The sequence below is a fragment of the Pipra filicauda genome, unplaced genomic scaffold, assembly GCF_003945595.2.
Source record: "Pipra filicauda isolate LSUMZ 115617 unplaced genomic scaffold, ASM394559v2 scaffold112_size3218982_pilon, whole genome shotgun sequence".
In the NCBI taxonomy this organism is placed as follows: Eukaryota; Metazoa; Chordata; class Aves; order Passeriformes; family Pipridae; genus Pipra; species Pipra filicauda.
Genome location: NW_024103574.1, coordinates 1556685 through 1573917, shown reverse-complemented (window position 1 = coordinate 1573917; position 17233 = coordinate 1556685). Strand labels below are relative to the sequence as shown.

General features: G+C 39.4%; 1 protein-coding gene and 1 long non-coding RNA gene across 19 annotated transcripts in view; one reads left to right on the top strand and one right to left on the bottom strand.

The window, feature by feature from the left end:
- The window catches only part of EVI5 (ecotropic viral integration site 5), a 77405-nt gene extending 66697 nt beyond the window's left edge, over positions 1-10708 (top strand). For 6 of the 8 annotated variants that reach the window (XM_027712744.2, XM_039383132.1, XM_027712736.2 and 3 more), the window contains one exon: positions 9432-10708. In XM_027712744.2, the coding sequence (XP_027568545.1) occupies positions 9432-9737 (306 nt within the window). In that variant the 3' untranslated portion in view covers positions 9738-10708. Of the gene's footprint in view, positions 1-4146; positions 4157-8231; positions 8238-9431 lie in introns of all 8 variants that reach the window. The other 2 variants (XM_027712787.2, XM_039383140.1) reach the window with 2 other exon arrangements.
- Positions 1-15079, bottom strand: part of LOC113983658 — a 69549-nt gene extending 54470 nt beyond the window's left edge. For 10 of the 11 annotated variants that reach the window (XR_003539173.2, XR_003539175.2, XR_005564265.1 and 7 more), the window contains exons 1-3: positions 15052-15079; positions 14464-14598; positions 13226-13316 (exon numbers count right to left, since the gene is read on the bottom strand). This is a non-coding gene — a long non-coding RNA (uncharacterized LOC113983658). The remainder of the gene's footprint in view (positions 1-13225; positions 13317-14463; positions 14599-15051) is intronic. The other variant, XR_005564262.1, reaches the window with a different exon arrangement.
- Between the last annotated feature and the right edge of the window lie 2154 nt (positions 15080-17233).

The window sequence follows — 17233 nt, the reverse complement described above, 5'->3', positions numbered from 1 at the left end:
ATTTACAAACTCCAAGACCAGTTGTACTATTTTGAGATAGTGCAGATCAAGAAGTTCAAAGAGAACCTGCAGACAACTGGATATGGACACTTGCAGTCTTCCTACCATGAAATGTGCTACAAATCAGCACCTTTGAACCCTTCTGCTATACTGAAAGTAATCAAAAACTAACTTTCCCTATCTGCTTCTTTCTGCTTGTCCTAACAACTCTAGCAAATCAAAATTAACTTTTCTCCAAGATTCATTTTATTACACCTCAAGATAAGAAGCCAAATATTCCACCAAGTCCTCTAAAACTTTTTGTCAACAGATTTTTATCTTGGTATGACCATTATAAAATTTTTGGGGGGCCAGATCAGATAATGCTGGAAGGAAACAAATACAGCTCTGAACACATCTCTACAAAGCAGAGTTAATTTTCTTTAGGACACTATTTTATATTCTTTATAAATAATACTTTATAGAAACCACTAAACTTGCACTATTCTAGAATCACTAACTCATATCACTTGTTTGTTGATTGTGCAGGTTTCCTGTTTTTGTCATGCTACACTCAGTCCCAAATAAATGGCCAAATGTGCTAAGATGGTCCCAGACAGTCTTGAATATGTTAGAATGCAGCTTGGCTCTTCCTGTAGGGATCTTACAGGGACTGCTTAATAACCTGATTTCAAAGGTCATTGCTGGACTCCCTAATAATCAACATTTTGTTCATCTCACTGAAAGCTGGGTGAAAATTTTTAGACAAAGAAATGAATTAATGTATATATCAAAGACTTTAAAAGTGTCTTTAAAAAAAAGCTTTTATGAGAAATTAAATGTTTAATGGTGATTCATTAACGCTAAGAAAAGGAAGCAGTTTTGCAAACAAATTTTTGAAATACTCTCACTGCATGTTCTTTGTAAGCATGATCAAGACATTTCCTGCTTTCTTAAGTCACAGCACCTAATGCACTGGATTTTTTTTTAAGCAATTTCGGTTTGCTTTATTTTCCTTAACTAGTTTAATTTCTTTATTTAGTCCCTGATGAGAAACTTGAGTACTGCCTTACCAATATCACCTTTGGGGGTGGGGGAAAGGCAAAAGCAAAGGCAAACTATAGAGCTATGTAGTGGTGGCTCTAGTCTGCCAGACTCGAAATTTATGTCAAACCGTCACCCTAAACACTTCAGGCTAACTTTAATATTTTTAGTTTAGGTGAACTCCATGGGGAAAAGTATTTTTGTTAGTGGCGTTATAAAACTCCCCTGAAATAGTCTTCCAGAGTTTTTAAATGCCTTTTTAAATGTATTCACTTCCCTCCTGATGTCCATGGTTCTTCAACACCCATTAGAGTGTACTGAACAGCTTGATTTCAGAAAAATTTAGCTAATTTGCTGGGATTTTTTTGCTTTTGGCACAAAATTAAATCTTCGGGAACGGAGCAGTAAAGAGAACTGCATACTAACACTTCCTATTTGAGAATGTCATTGTCTATTGTATCAACTTCAAAATTAGTTAGATTTTACGATGAAGCAGAATGTCTTTAGGGAATCTGAGAAGACTCAAAGTTGTTCTGAAGAGTTTAGATATTTTAAATTGAAAAGAAAATAAAAAGATGTGTGAAAGCAATAAATGAAGATGTGACCTATTTCCTGAATTTCTCTACTAAGAATATCCGACTATTGCAGATCTTGCATGTCTGCCTCACAGCAAAACGAAGACACGATTCATTGTGATTTCTCTTTCCTTTGCCCCCCGTTTTTTTAACATATTGTCTGGATATATTTTGAGGTCTAAAAAATGTATTTTGAGGTCTGCATTTCATCTTTTAAATCGGTAGGGGTAGATATGGCATTGGAGAATCCAGAATGGCTTTGTTGAGAGACTGGGGGGAGGGCCCATCTCTGTAGCTTTTCCAGGATTTCAAAGAGAAGAAGCCCCTCCCAGCTGTCACCTTTCAGTGAGTCCACGGTTGTTAGAGTCTCTTCCTCAGGAGGGACAACAGCGATTGGGCAGTGGGAGCAAATTGAGTAAATGGGAGTTCCTGGATTCAGCATCTGTTTGGTCAGGTTTGTTTGGGCTTCTTGAATCATCAGTAATTTCCAAGAATGACCCTTGTCTGGCACTGATCATGGCTGTTACTTAGAAACTGTTAATCCTAATTATGGCTGCATTTATAGCTATGGTTTTAGAAAAAAGCCCTTAATGCTAACTGAAGTGAAACAGGAAATTCACTGACGCTGAAATAAAAGCCACAACTTCGAGCTTTGTCCTAATACAGTTACAAAGATAACACATTGCTAATTTAACATATATTTTTAAAATTTGTTAGAGAATGTGTCACTATTTCTAAGCAAAGAATATCGTACTGTATACAATATGTGTTGTTGATTTTTACAAATAATCTTATTTTACATGTAATCTGAAGGTATACGAGTTGTCAGGAAAAGACATAGGATAGTCTTTTGCATATGATCCATATGTTTGGGTAAAAACTGCCTCATGCTTGAGGAAAATGAAGAATGTCTTCTAAAGCTGGTTTGGTTTTGCTTTAAACTTTTTCTTTCTTGCAGGATTAATTGAACCATACCTAATATTTTTTTAAATCTCAGACTGTCAAAAAATGGCTTTTATTAAAATGCTCTGATACAATTCTGTCACAATGCATGTCTAGCAGTCCTTTTCACATAAGGAAGCTGATTCTGTTGAGAAAGTTTAGAAATCCTATTTGCATTGTAGCTGTACAGCCATTAAACTTGTTAAGAATTGCTTTAGATGATGGATTGCTATTATTAGTTTCTGCAACCATTCGTTTAGCTCACCTTGTCTCCGTTTGTGCAGTGTTCGTGTTGTGATGGTTTCAGTATGAATGTGACTCAACCATGTATTTAAAAATGGGCTTCAGAGAGTTTAAGATACCTAAGGAGCTGCTTGTGTTCATGGAAGTGAAAAAGTAGCATGAAAAGGCCTGCAACCTTGACATTGTTCATTTCCTTTGTGTGCATGTGCAGAAATGCTTCTGCATTGTACCTGCTGGATGTAACAGTTGTCTGGACTGATATTTATCTCCCAAATGACAACATATTTTCCATTAATTCAGTTGAAGGTGCTCCAAGTACTTAATTTCCTGAGATAAGCATTTTTCCAAAAGAAGTTACTGGGAGTGATTTTAAAGTAGTGATAGTGTACTACTGTATGCCTTAAACTGAAGTAATCTCATTACAAGTGGGATAGTCAGCACTAAGTAGCAGTCAACTGTTATATATGATAAGGGATCCCATTAGATGCTGTGGACAGTCTCAGGACATTTTAAGAACTCCAATTAAATTGCTTTTATTCATGTTAAATGTAATTATAATTTAATAGATCATAACTGATTTTTTTTTTTGGCTTCTAATTAGGTTTTGACTGCTAAATCTCTACTTTCATCTTGCCAAATTGACAATGCTTTTTATGCATTATAGGACAGGTATTTGAAAATGCTTATGACTTGTTTCTTCAGCTAGAACATACTTTCAGCAACATTCTAATTTTGACACAGGTTTGGTTTTTAAGTATGAAATCGTATGAAGAGTTCCTGTTATTAAGGTAGAGAAAAATAATGAGGGAACTCTGATTTTTAGATTCCTCTTGTTATAAGTAAAAGCACTGAGAATTCAGTATCTTTATTCTTTAAATAAAAATGTAACATCTTGCCTTCTGCCAAAACCAATTTTATTCACCTGAGGCAGTGGTCATACTTTTATCATATTTTGATCTCACCTGTGTATTGTATATTAAATATTTATTGGCAAGTTTTGTTAAAACTTGTCTTTACTATTTCAGAATTGAGTAAATTTCAAGAATTAGTAACTGAAGCCTTTTAAAGAGAGCAGACAGTAGCATTTTAGTTTGAGTTTTCACCACTGAACTACTAGCTTTAAAAAATCCTACAGGTTACAACATAAAAATGTCTCCCAGAGCTTAAGCAGAACTCTTTCACAAAGTGCCACTTGAAAATATGACATATGTTCTCTAGTTAAAAAAAACCAGAGGGTCTTGCAACTGAATAGCACCCTTCCGACTATGATCCTATGGTTTAATATAGAAGACCTTTTGAATTGTTTTAAAACTTCTAAATTTCTCTTTACTGTTTCTCCTTCATGCCTGGCTCGATGAGGCAGTCAGCATCAGGTAAGAAAGTTTATTCTGAGGTTCAAGGACCTGATTGTTAGCCTTTTTTCAGCTCTTTTGAATTTGTGAAAATACAGTGTTACTTGTTAAGACTATGTACAACTAAAGTATTTTCATATGTTGACCAGCAGACATACAGTTTGTCTTTAAAATGCTGAATTCTTTAGGCAAGAGAATGTATATAAATGCACACATCACTAAGATTCTGCTCTTGATTCAGCTGGCTTTTCAAGGGATAATGATGACATAGATTTTGGTCATATAATGTTATTAACCCTTTGAAATGTCCTAAAGACCATGTGAATGTGCTGTAGTGAAAACTAGGTTGAAGCTGCAGTCATCTAGACAATATGACCTGGATTTGAGAACTCAAAGCAAAACACATGGGTTTACCAGACCTGGATTTTTATCAGTTGGTTTTTTTTCACAGATGTGATCAGATTTGAGATTCTTGCAAAATTGAAAGAGTAAGAAACAAGTTCATTTAAATGTCACTTGTTGGAGTGACAGAGATCTAGTTCCCTTCACTTGGAGGAGCAGACCCAAAAGTGAAAGCCTTTAATCAATACTGACTCTGTACAAAAGAGAACAGAAGTCTATACTCTGTTCAACATGACTGCAAGAAGAGGGTTGTTTTTCCTTCAGGTAAAAGGATAGAGTGGAACTAGGGTGTGGAGGTGTATGTTTGGGTTAGGTCCACACATCCTGCATTCTGAGTCCTTAACCGGATTTCCCATTGTCTTGATATGTTGGCTACACGAATAGCAAATCTTGGCATAATGCTTTAGTTCCTACTTTAAGCTCTTCTTCCATGTTCAAATGAAACACTGACAGCAAGAATCTCAAGTCTGTCTTAAAAAGTGACAGATAAGCTTTGATGTAAGGTGATTCATCAGCTGCAAAATCTAAGGCCTTACCTACATGATGGCAAACATAGAATTGTTAGTTACAAATCAGGAAAGATATTTTCAAGTTGGTTTTTAGAGTCCTGTGACATCACTGGCTTAGCACACAGTAGCAGCCAAATTGGACAAGGCAATGTTGGGCATCAGTAAGAAGTATATTAAAAAACAAATTAAGGAGTTTGTATTGCCACTTGGTATCTAGATAGGTGTAGAGAGTTTAAAGAAGGCCTGTAGGGAAGTTAAAAGGCAACTGAAATGATCAGCTGTCTTGATCGCTGCCTGTTCATAAGGCGAAAAAGGAGTGGAACTCATCTGTTTTAGAGAGAGGGCTGAGGGAGGCATTGTGACATAAGGTTCAGAATCATGACCGCAGAACTGCTCTTCACCACTTGTTCCTGCATTATTCGAATTCGGGGGCAGTTACTTAAAAAGAGTAGGAGATTAGTTTAAAACAAATAAAGGAATTTCTGGAACTTACTGCCACAGGAAGCTGTGGAGGTACACAGCAAATAAAAAGAAAATCATCAGTCATGGACAGCTGGTCTATAAATATATGCTGAAGCAGCTAGTAAGAGATTGCACTTATATTTGCTACAACTACTTCTGGACAAGTGGATGGGGGCTTGGTAATATGAAAGTTCTGTTGTCACTGCTGGAGACATGATATTGGGCTGGTGGACCAACAGGACAGTAATGTTCCTGCCTTGAAAAAAGATACTGCTTTTTCTGTTAAAGTGCAGAGCCTCACTTGCTAGACTGTAAAGTTATGTGAGAATGCAAAACTTCATTTTAAGGAACATCTATTTTAGAGCCTTATGCTGATATTAGCCACCGCTATCTAATTGCACTGGAGCACAGGCTGTCTGCAAGTTGTTTCAAATGCTTTGAGAAGCCTTATAAAGCCTTTCTGTTGCAACAGAAATTACAAATAATTAGGCTCCTTCAGAAATGCTCCTGAACAAATATTCGATTGAAGTGCCCCTGAACTATCTTCAACTCTGAAAGTACACAAAACTGGAAATAGTGTGCAGCTGTTCCCACCTATTCTGTTAAATAATTTTAATTTCTTGAAGATTACTTGCTGTCATCAACACTGAAGTTTAAAAGTCAGTGCAAAACAGATTCTACCTTCAATTGAAAAAACAACTTAAGTATTTTCAAGATTCCAGTGATGTGTTTCTAATTGTAAAATGAAAGTAACATTCTGCTGAAGTCTAGATTTTGCAATAAATACAGATATTTAGTACTGATATTTAATGTAAAAGCATTTGTATTCAAATGACAGCATTTACATATTTGAGAAATGCAACAACTTGGGCAGGTAGAAAGTATCTCAACTTCTCAAACTCAAAATGGCTCCCATAAAGAGCAGTAAAATGCATCCCACTGCCTGTGCTTTTCACGCATCTCACTGAAGCAGGCTGGAAGAGACCCTGGGAGGCCTCTAGTCCAACTGCCTGCTCAAAACAGGACCAACACTGAATTCAAAGCAGGTTGCTTAGGGCTCTGTCAGTTGGGTGTTCAAACTTAATGACATGAAGAGTCCACAGCCTCTGAACAACCTATTCTAATTCTTAGCTAGCCTTATAGCAAATATTCTCCCTTCACATTCAAACACAACTTTATGGTTTGTGTTATGATCAATGTCTCTTCTTCCACCACGCATTTCAGTGAAGAACCAGCTCTCTGCTAGCTTAAGGTATAAGCTCCTGCCCCTTAACCCTTAAGTCTTGGTGCCTCTCATTAATCTTTTGTACTGAGGAAGGAGTGAGGTAGCCAGTGTGGAATAGGAGAGATGCAGTCTAACAAGTGCCAGATAAGAATCCATTCCCATGCCGTACTGGTTGTGCCCTTGTCTCCGCAGCCTAGTGTGCTGTTAGCCTTTACCCCTGCCCGGGGACACTGTGCATTCATGTTTAGCCTCCTGTGTGTCAGGCCCCCCATGTCCTCTTCAGCAGTGTTGCCCTCCAGCTTGTTGATCCCCATAATACAAATTCTATGCTGTAGTCTGTGCTTCTGGCTGAGGTGGCCATGTCTCAAGCAGACAGAAGTTACAGAACTCTGTGACCATTGATATTACCATTGATTGTCATGTATATTCTCTGCAGTACATTTATGTTTCTTCGTAACAACCTGTTTCCCCTTGGATGTGAGGAGTACTTGAGAAAAAAGGCAGGCAAGTGTGAAGCTGCAGATCAGAAGTGTTTCTGGAAGGTCACAGATTTGTTATTTTAATGAAAGGATGCGCAAAGATAACACCACAGCGTTTTCCTGAGCTTCCTTTAGGAACTGGCAAAGGTTGTGTCTATTCATGATTTTTTCACCAACAGCATTTTCCACAGACTCTCCATTTGGAAAGGTTACTACCCAAAACCGTAAAACCATGATTTTGTCATATTACCGAAATATATTCATCTAAAGGTATTGTGTTTTAAGTCTTCAGGAAAACATCTGAGGTCACTGGCTTGGCTTTCTGAGTGTTCAAAACAACTAACACTGAGTATCAGCTTTATAATTGCAGGTGAACCAATGGCTCAACTCTGCAGACCTAAAACCATATAATTTCCTACTCTAATATGAAGTTTGTAGTCACTGTACAGTGGATCTTTTTTTTTCCTGTGGTGAGGGCGGAGAGAAATTGTTGGGTTTCTGTGTTTTATTTTCTTAGTGACTAAAATTGATAGCTGTTTTGGAAAATTCATGTGGTAGCTAATCTGATCATATTGCAGGATATTTTCAGAGATAATATTTCTAAATAACACAAGAATGTCTGTATCAGGCTGTCTGTATCTAGGTATATAAGCTAGTAAAAATTATCTATTCCAGATATATGTTACTGTCCAGTATCTAATATTTGGCATAAGCTTAATTTGCTTGCATCCTGAGTTACGCTGTGCAAATGTGGAACTCTGTTCTGCTTGCCTTTATATAAGCAAAGACCTCATGAAACAACTGCAGCCTATGTGTATGTGAAGACAATGCAAAAAACTAATGTTAGTGCACATAGTAAACAAGGTTTAGATCTGCAGCATGTATCCATATTCCTAACAAGGATGTTCTGATATTAAAAGGTGAAGCTTTTACATGCTGTTAACATGTGATTTAATGGCAGCTAGTGTGATTATGACTCATGTGATTTTTTTCCAACTCCTTTTTCTCTTCTACACAAGCCCACGGTAAGTACAGAGATTCCTTCTTCCCCAAATGGACAGATAAAAATCTCCCACTGGTGTTCAATACTGAGGACATACATGCACTCGTTAATTATTAAAGTGAATATTGCTTCAGATTTCTGAAACATCAAATAGATTTCTGTAAAGAAACTCTTCAGGCATTTTATTCTTTCTATTCTCCAAGTCTCTTACTATGAAAAGTTGCTTACAAAGTAGCACTTGGTGCATCTTCTGTTTTAAGTTTTCAGAGTAACATTAGGAAGGTTCTGTAATCCATTTTTAATGTTTTTCTCCATCCTCAGGATTTTTTATCTTAATACTCTTATACTGTTAAACTGACCCTGAGGGACAGTTGCTAGTAAAAGCTAATAAAAGTGAAATTATAAAACAAACAAACAAACACCACAAAACCAACCCACCTCTGGAATGTCATCCGTGAGTTATTTTTCATTAAATTAACAGGAGACTTCAGCACTTTAGGTTTTAGTTTTGAATAGCTTGCATGCGTGGTTGTAATAGTGTATTACTCCATAGTGCATTGAATTAAAATGTTATCTGTCTATGGCCTGACAGTCATTTTTGTCTTGTTTGATGTTCTCTTAAAATTGCAACTACAATCTATTCATGCTGTACGAAGAAATGTTTCTCTCATACTGCTCAATCTGAAATCTCATTGGATCTGAACTAGATAGTTAAGACAATCTTGCAGTGGAGACAGAACTAAACATATTCTCTGGGATTTTCTTCTGTGGCTGTGTGAAACTGGCAATATTCACTTGGGACCCCGCTCTTTGGAATAGGGGAAGGGACTTCTCAAGTGAGAAGTCAGGTGATACAGGAGAGAATGGACCTGTAAAAGCAGATGTTAAGGCCAAAAGTCCTGTCAAAACAAATAGGCCACTCTAGAAAATAGAAACCATCCTTGTGGGGATATTAAAGATGCAGTAAATAGAGGGATCTGTCATTACTGATTCTAGGTACCTTCATTATTACGCCTTAAAACTGTAGTACTTGAAGTGATCATCAAACATGCTACTTCCATATCTAGCATTTAATTTTATCCACTAAGAGTTCAGTGATACATTTCTTGAAAATGTGTTTGGTTTTTTGATTTCGTTTGGTTTTGGTTGTTTGGGGTTTTTTTACTACTGGACTCTTGAGCTCTGATTAACTGTTAATTTCCACTTTTTTGAACAGATCAAATGTCTAAAAGGCCAGAGAGACTTCTCAGACCAACCCACTTTTGATGGGATTCACATTGTCAACCATTTCACAGGAGACGATGAATCATTTCATTCTTCTGATGAAGATTTTATAACTAACTCCATACAGGAGAGTGGGGTGAACTTTCATCTACCCAGAAGGACTGGTCAGATGGCTTTGGATCACACACTTGTAGACAGCAGTGAAAGTGATACTGATGAAAGTGCCCTTCACACTGGGAATTCAGACAAGATGGTTTCTAAGCAGAGAAGAATGGAATCTTACTCTACTACTGTGTGATTATCACTGTGACGAGCACTGAAGATTTTCCTAGTTCTTTAAGGCTGAAAATGAAACCATCCAGCAGTTAGCTTTAGGCAACTATTGGATCTGGTCTGGCCTGTGATAAGAATATAGATGTACTGTTTGTCTGCCTTCTCTCTTTGCCAAATCTTGCTAATGACATACCATTGCCATAAAACAGGCTGGGAAGAAGCTGATGGATGACAGTTCTGACAGTATTACTGAATGTTCTTTGGTTTAGAAACTGCAAATATATTATTTCTTTAGTGCATAAGAACCATTTTTGCTGTTCACAAACACGGGAATTATTTTCCTCAAAAGAAATTGCTTTTGTGCAATATTTTATGCTCTGAACAAAAGTGTATGTTTTACATTGTTATCCTTTTGTGATCAAGATGGACCCTATTAAACCATCTGATCATGACACATATATATATAAAATTACCTTATACTTCTCAATTACTTTTGGTTTTTTACTAAAGTTATTGGATGCCCACAGAAGGCTTGAAAGAGAAGCCTTTATCTGTAGTACTTCATATATGCCAATAATGGTCACTAATGTCATAAAGGTGTTTTCACCATTTTCACTTAAATCTACGTGCATCTGCTTTTGATGTTGCTAAATAATAACTGGTCTGAAATATATTAATTACAATAATGTTTATTTTGTACATATTTATATATCTACACCAAGCTGAAAATGTACATTACACCATTTTATATGAGGAATGTAAATGTTGCAATATTACTGTCTCTGGTATTCTAACAGGAAAATGAATTCTGTATATACACACTAGAAGTGAATTACTAAATAAAGGCAAAACACTAACTTTACATTCAGTTTCAGCCTAGCTACACTAACAAGCTCATGTCAGAAATGCTTGTTCAAAACACTATTGACTGAAATCTTTTACCTTCATGTATATGTAATGAAAATAAATTTTTCATGATTTAACAAGGTTGCAGCATTTACTGTTTAGTCACTTCCAAGCTACAGTCCTTGGTTACCACGTAGTCACTTGTGGCCTCTAGATGGGTTCAAATAAGGTGAAAAATTATTCAGTTCTAATGAAGACATGGTCAGTGCAGTGTAAAATATGTAAGTTCAGTCTTCTTACAGTTTATATTGCAGACCTATGTAGGAAGTGAGCTATTGGTGCTGTCACCAAATAGCTGTGATTGAGCAAAGCAGTGAGAGCTGAGCTGAGCATTCTGCTTTCAGTCTCCTGAAAACTGAGATCCAGTAAAATGGCTTCACCTTCTTGAACAGAACAACATATTCTCCTGTTGTCATATGAACACTTACTTGCCCTCTCAGACACATTCTAGTCAAGAATATTCTTAATATTCCATTATTGCCATGTTATGTAATTAAGCAATCCTTAAGACTTCTTTTAGCAATATTTGCAACTGTTCTATTAAAAAAAAAGCCACACACAAGTCGGTACTGATAGGCAGCATGTATGTTAACTGTCTTGCTACTCACAAGCAGCAGTGTAGTTGTTTAAACTGCAGAAGTGTGGAAGCATACTGCTGAATGCATCTGCCAGGCCCATGAGGCATTTCCTTTCCCTTTATTTGGAATGTATTTTCAGAAAGAAACAGCACGAGTGAGGAGATTAACAAATTTTCAAAGAATGATAGAGAAGGCTGCATGGAAGTAGCCATTCTGGGCCTCTCAACTGTAGTATCTGCCCAGGTGCATCTAATTTACATCTAAAGCATGTAGGTGACAAATTCCAAATTACTGATGTCTGCAGCTCCTAACTTGCTTCAGTATTTCTGCAAAATTTCCCCACATCCTACCACTGATTATGTTGTTCCCAGTGTAGCCTGTGGGAATTGCCATCTCTCAGGTGGATTAGCTCACCGATTCTTATCCCTGATGAAAATTTTATGTATGCAAAACCAAATTAGGAGCACTTTTGTTCGCAAATGAGTAACAATTGTCTTTTTGCTTCCAACGAGCATCTGCTAACTTAAGTTTGCACCTGGATCACTGTTGCCCAAGAGGATAGGTGACAAATGTCTTGTTGCCTGTCATCAATACCAGCTGCAAGCCTCTCTTAAAGGTAATCTTCTGTAATAAGTGGCAGGCACAAAATTCAGTTGAAGAGCCATAAAAATCCTCTTTGTTTGAACAGTGAAGTGTTATGATTTTGCAATAACTGCCTTAATATTCAAGTGATAGCAAATGAGATTAGTTGGCAAGAGTTATTCCCTGAACTTTTGTGGTCTTAAGGTACAGAATAAATACTGATACTTAATAACAGCATAAATAAAAATATTAAGGGAAATACAGAAGTCGACCAGCTACACCTAGTGATAAAAATGAGTCGCTGGACATGCTGCAGTTTCAGAAGACTTGGCTATACACAGACTATCCTAGAAAGACAGCGCAAGACAGGCTGCTCAGCATCATCCTGCTTTTTCTGCAACTCTTCTGGCAAAAAAAGACACTAATCTCTTTGCTGTATGTATTATAATTTGAATATGCATGAGAATATTGTAAAGTTATTAACAGCATAACAATATATTTGTCAATAAATAAAACATTAATTATGCTACATACCATGACCTTCTAACAAACATTGCTAAATGCTTAGATTTGCTTTAAAATGCAGGCTGGAAAAGCTCAATGCTAACGCTAAAATCATAAGGTTAAAAAAAGCACGTAAACATGAAAACTCAAGATTCTTGAATATGTAAGTGCTGCAGCTGAGAAGAGAGGTGAAATAGGGAAGGGGGATGCGCTGCTATATATGGGGTTTATATGTAAACTACATTTTATGTAACTGTAAATTACAATTTTATGTAGTGAAAATGGTTCTGATTTCCCCAGTCTGATAATCAAATGCCTTCACTAATTAATTTGCATTTTCTTATGAGTATTTTAAGTACTAATAGCATTTATGGTTAGACCTCTTCTTACTGAAGTCATTTTGTATGTTAGAAGCTTTTTAGCATTTGTGAAAAATTTGGAACATGACTGTTTGGGAGAAAATACATCGGTGAAGATAAGAAGCATGTATTACATTCACAGCTCAACAACTCTTTATTCTCATTGGTCACTTTTTTTTTAAACAAAAAGCAGGCCTCATCTACATACACATCCACAAAGTACTATTGTCCACTAAATTCAATTTTCAACTGTATCTGCAATTTCCTGTATTAAATAAATTGCTATGAAAGTGATTAAAAGAAGCATTCACGTAGGAGTTTGCATAAATTTAACAAAACCACTTTGTAAATTCTGTACTATTGATCTTGATCAGTACTCAACCCTTTTTTAGAACTGCAACACAGAAGGTATTGCACGTTTGTCTGGAGTATTTAATATAATCACTGTTCTGTATCAGAGACTGTGTTAGTGATTTAGTGAAACTTGATGCTCACACATTTCTATTTTAAGCTAGAATGACCTAGAGATATGTTAGCATAAAAATACCCACATTTTATATGGGATGTACTGCTAATTCTCTTACCTGTCGAGGCTCCAAAAAATGTAACTCATTTCGGGAGAAGATAGAGGATGATGCAAATCCCCTAGGAGAGCCATTAGGCTAGTCCTGGAGACTAAAAAAAAAATCAACCTGTAAGACAGAGGTTTGTACAATCTATGTGGAAACTACGATGTTATGTTCAATCACGCACCAGCTACTAATTCTGTGTATTGAGAGAAGAGAAAAGCTATGTATAACAGATTTTTAGATTCACTTAAGTACATTTTTGTTCTGTGAAATACTTCTATCATTGTAATTACATCAGCATATTTTCTGTAATTCTCGGATGATTTTAGCTGGTGATGGAGTTTTTTGGTTTGGGGTTGGGTTTTTTTTGTTGTTTTGTTTTTAACATAAGAAAAATCGGTGAAATACATTTCTGCAGTAGGCTTTAGAACCCGAAATTCTGAATAATAGGAAGTACACAGTAAATTGACTTTCAACATAACCTCTGTATAGCATGGAGTTTCAGCTTCAGTGGAGAAAACGTTACATATGCATACCTACGCATGCCCGGGCACTGACTACTAAGATACAACCGCTAGATCTAAGATACAACAGCTTAACACTCTCCCTTTCCAGGAACTAATACCTTATTTCACAATTAGGAAAAACAAAAGCGGTGTAGCATACTCTTAGAATTGTAGACTACTACCCAAGTGACTGAAACTTCTACTGTCCCACTACGAGAACTAAAATTCCTATGAGACCATTTCACATAGTCTATGTTCATCCCAGTTTTCAACACCACAGCATACTGTCACTTTCCCTCCCCAGTTTGTGCTTACAGGGATCATTACTTTTCTAATCTGCTCTGAGACCAGCAGAAGTTACTTTGCACTTTTTTGATTGCTGGAAAAACCAATCAAAATCACTGATTAATTTCTCACATGTTTACATCACGTGTTTATGCCACAAGGCATAAAGGCAGCAGTGAACAAGATGGTGGAAGAAAAAATAAACAATAAGCATCATGTTAAAAGCAGGTTTTAAAATAAAAGTTATTAAAAAAAGACATACTTTCCAACAGAATGCACGCTACTACAAGTTCTAGCAGCTTCTCATAGTGAAACTGTTCTGCATAACTGTGCTCCCAAATTTTATCACTTCAAAGTACGCATGAATTCCCCCCCAGTATCACCCTCTTTGCTGCCTTCTCCCAATCCTGACTTCCACACACAACAAACTGCTTCTCCTCTCCTATGTACCAAGCAGCCAACCTGTCAAATCGTGGTCTTCAGATTCCTGTTGCAAAGTCTCTCATCATTTCTGATCGAAGATCTCACCTGCAGCCCGTCGCGTTTGGCGCCTTATCTGATGTTATCTTTAGCTCTAAGAGTGACACCAGGCAGCTGCTGTGAAGAGTGCAGGGAATTACAACACTTAATAGCTCTTCAGTTTTAAGCACGACTATAATAAAATCTCACCCTACTTTAAATCCCTCCTCTTATTTCTTCCCCTCTTTTGACACCAAGGGGTAGCAATCATACACTTATCATTGAATTCAACTGTATCTTACCAAATTTTTACGTTGAATTTGGAATGCCACACTCCCTTTGGGGGGAAGCATTGGAGCAGCTCCGTTAAAACCCAGCCCTACACTGCCCACGAATTACAGCCCTCCACCAACTCAGGGCCTGGGTTTTGGCTTTTTTCCACCCTGGGACACAGAACACTTGGCATTCATTGTCACAGAGCTCTTGCATATCACACGATGGCCACTGCACAGGCAAGACCACCTCAAAGGTTACTGAGTTGCGGCACACATGTCACACAGTAAACCAAGAATAAGAGCCGAGCCCCTTCACCTCTGTTCATCGTGCTGTTACTACAGATGTTACTGTTACGCTCCTCTCGGCGTGGGGAGGACCCTGGGGCGATGGCTGTGGGCGGCTCCCCGCGCGGCAGAGGCAGCGCTGAGGGCTCCCCTCAGGGCTCCCCTCAGGGCTGAGCGCGCGGGGCCGTCTCGCGCCACCGCCCGCGGGCACGTGGCACAGCGGCCCGCGCGCACGAGGCGGCCCCGCGCCCGGCCCCGGTAACACCGGTACCCGCGGGGTGTGCGGGGTGTGCGGAGGTGTGCGGAGGTGTGCCCGCACACCTTCCGGCGACAGACCTGAACCTGCCTGAGGCCCCGCTGGCAGCCCCGGGTCATCCCCGGCAGCACTCGGTGCGCAGCGCCCGCGTTCCGCTTCCCCCTCCCCACCGGCGGCGTGAAACAAATGGCCCGTCCAGCCGGGATTCCGGGAAGGCAGAGTCCATTCCAGGCTCGAACTGGTTTTGCAAATCACGAAACACAGCCGGTTTCGTACCATTTCCCCACTAATCGTTTGAGAAAACTGACGCCCCAGAGCCAGATGTCTGTTCCCGGTGCCCATGAAGCGCCCACCCTCACACGAGAGATGATATGGCTGTATGTGAAACATTCGCTTGGTTCACTCGTTGATTTCTTTATTTCTGCTGAAGGGTTTAACCCGATTAGGGAGCAGAAGGTGAGGAAGGGCCGTCCGCAGGTGGGCTGAGCAGAAGGGGCTGGGCGCAGTGCCTCCCGCAGGACAGCCCCGAGCGGAGCCGCTCGGCGCCCGGCAGCGCATCCCGCACCCCGCACATCTCGGATGGCTGCGAGCGCCCTGCGCACGGAGATCACCGCGCCTTACAGCGTGCTGCAGCACCTGTATAAATTTTGAATTTACATATATAAAGACGAATATGTATTTTCTTGTAACCAGGTCACAATTATTTATGAGCGCTAATTTTTTCTCTTGCCTTCATTACATCCAATCAAAGCGCCGTGTAGCAAGGTACTCAAAAGGGTATGAGTTTATCATCCCATTTCAGAGGCAAACGAGAAAGACTGTTTCTCGAAAAGTCACAGTGAGTCAACGAAGACGCATACACGAAATTAGACCGAGTTTTCTAATCTGGTTATTTCTACTGATTCGACATTGATTTTTGAAGCCGAAGGCGTGAATGATTTTCAGAGTAATCAACCAAAGGCGCAGCAAGGAGACCGCGGTACACAGCTGCCGTAAGTAAAACTGCTGTGCCCAGCACCAGGAACTTTCCGGCAATAATGAAGGTGTTAAGGACGATGTGTCAGTCGTGTTCTTCAGCTTCCTTTTGTGTCACACAACCATCAGCAAAAGGTTGGACAGTTTTTCCCGTAGTGGTGTTTAGTTAGACTTTGGGAAGTCAGGTTAATCCTATGTTCCACAGGGGCTCAGTGACATCAAATGACTAATGTTTCTGTGAATGCTTCGGGGGTGGTGGCGAAAAAAACATCTGCTCGTAAAGCCAGCATGCTCCAGGGCGTGAGGGAGGCTGAAGCTTCTGTCATGTCCGACTTCAGTCTCAGTCGTTTCTGAACGGAAAATAGTGTTAAACCTCGACTGGCTCACTGCAGAGCCGCATTTTGAGGGGCCCTACAGCCATCGAAACGATGCTGGTGACCCGAGATGTCTAATCGCGAAGCCTAGAACCACCTCAGAAAGATACCAGAGACCCGAGCTGGATTTCCTGGCTGCGTTAGGAATCCGAGGCTAGACCTGGAAAACTATGTTTTGAGGTCGTGTGTGAGTGTGTAAAGCAAGGCGAGCCTTTTTCTCTTTGCCGCCGGTGCCTGCCCCACGGATCCTCCCCGAGTCACTGCACCTAACCACGGGCACGCAGGGGAGGACGGCAATCGCTTCCCTCCTGCGTGTTTGAATCGCTGTCAAGCAAACAGTAGCGGGGGGGGGGGGGATTTCGCCTACCCCTTCCATATTTAACCATTACCTAAATCCGAAGGGAAATGAGCAAACCTCTAGGCTTGGGTCTTAAGGTATTTTCAGCGCCGTTGGGCGTATTTATCCCAAAAGAGTTTTCCACAACAAGCTATTTCTAGTGTAGGAGAGGTCTCCGTCGCCCAAGGCCCGGCCTTAGCCCCGATTACAGCGCCACGCACGTCCCGATGGCGGCGGGAGGTGCGGCCCCCGCTGCCGGGCCGGGGGCAGG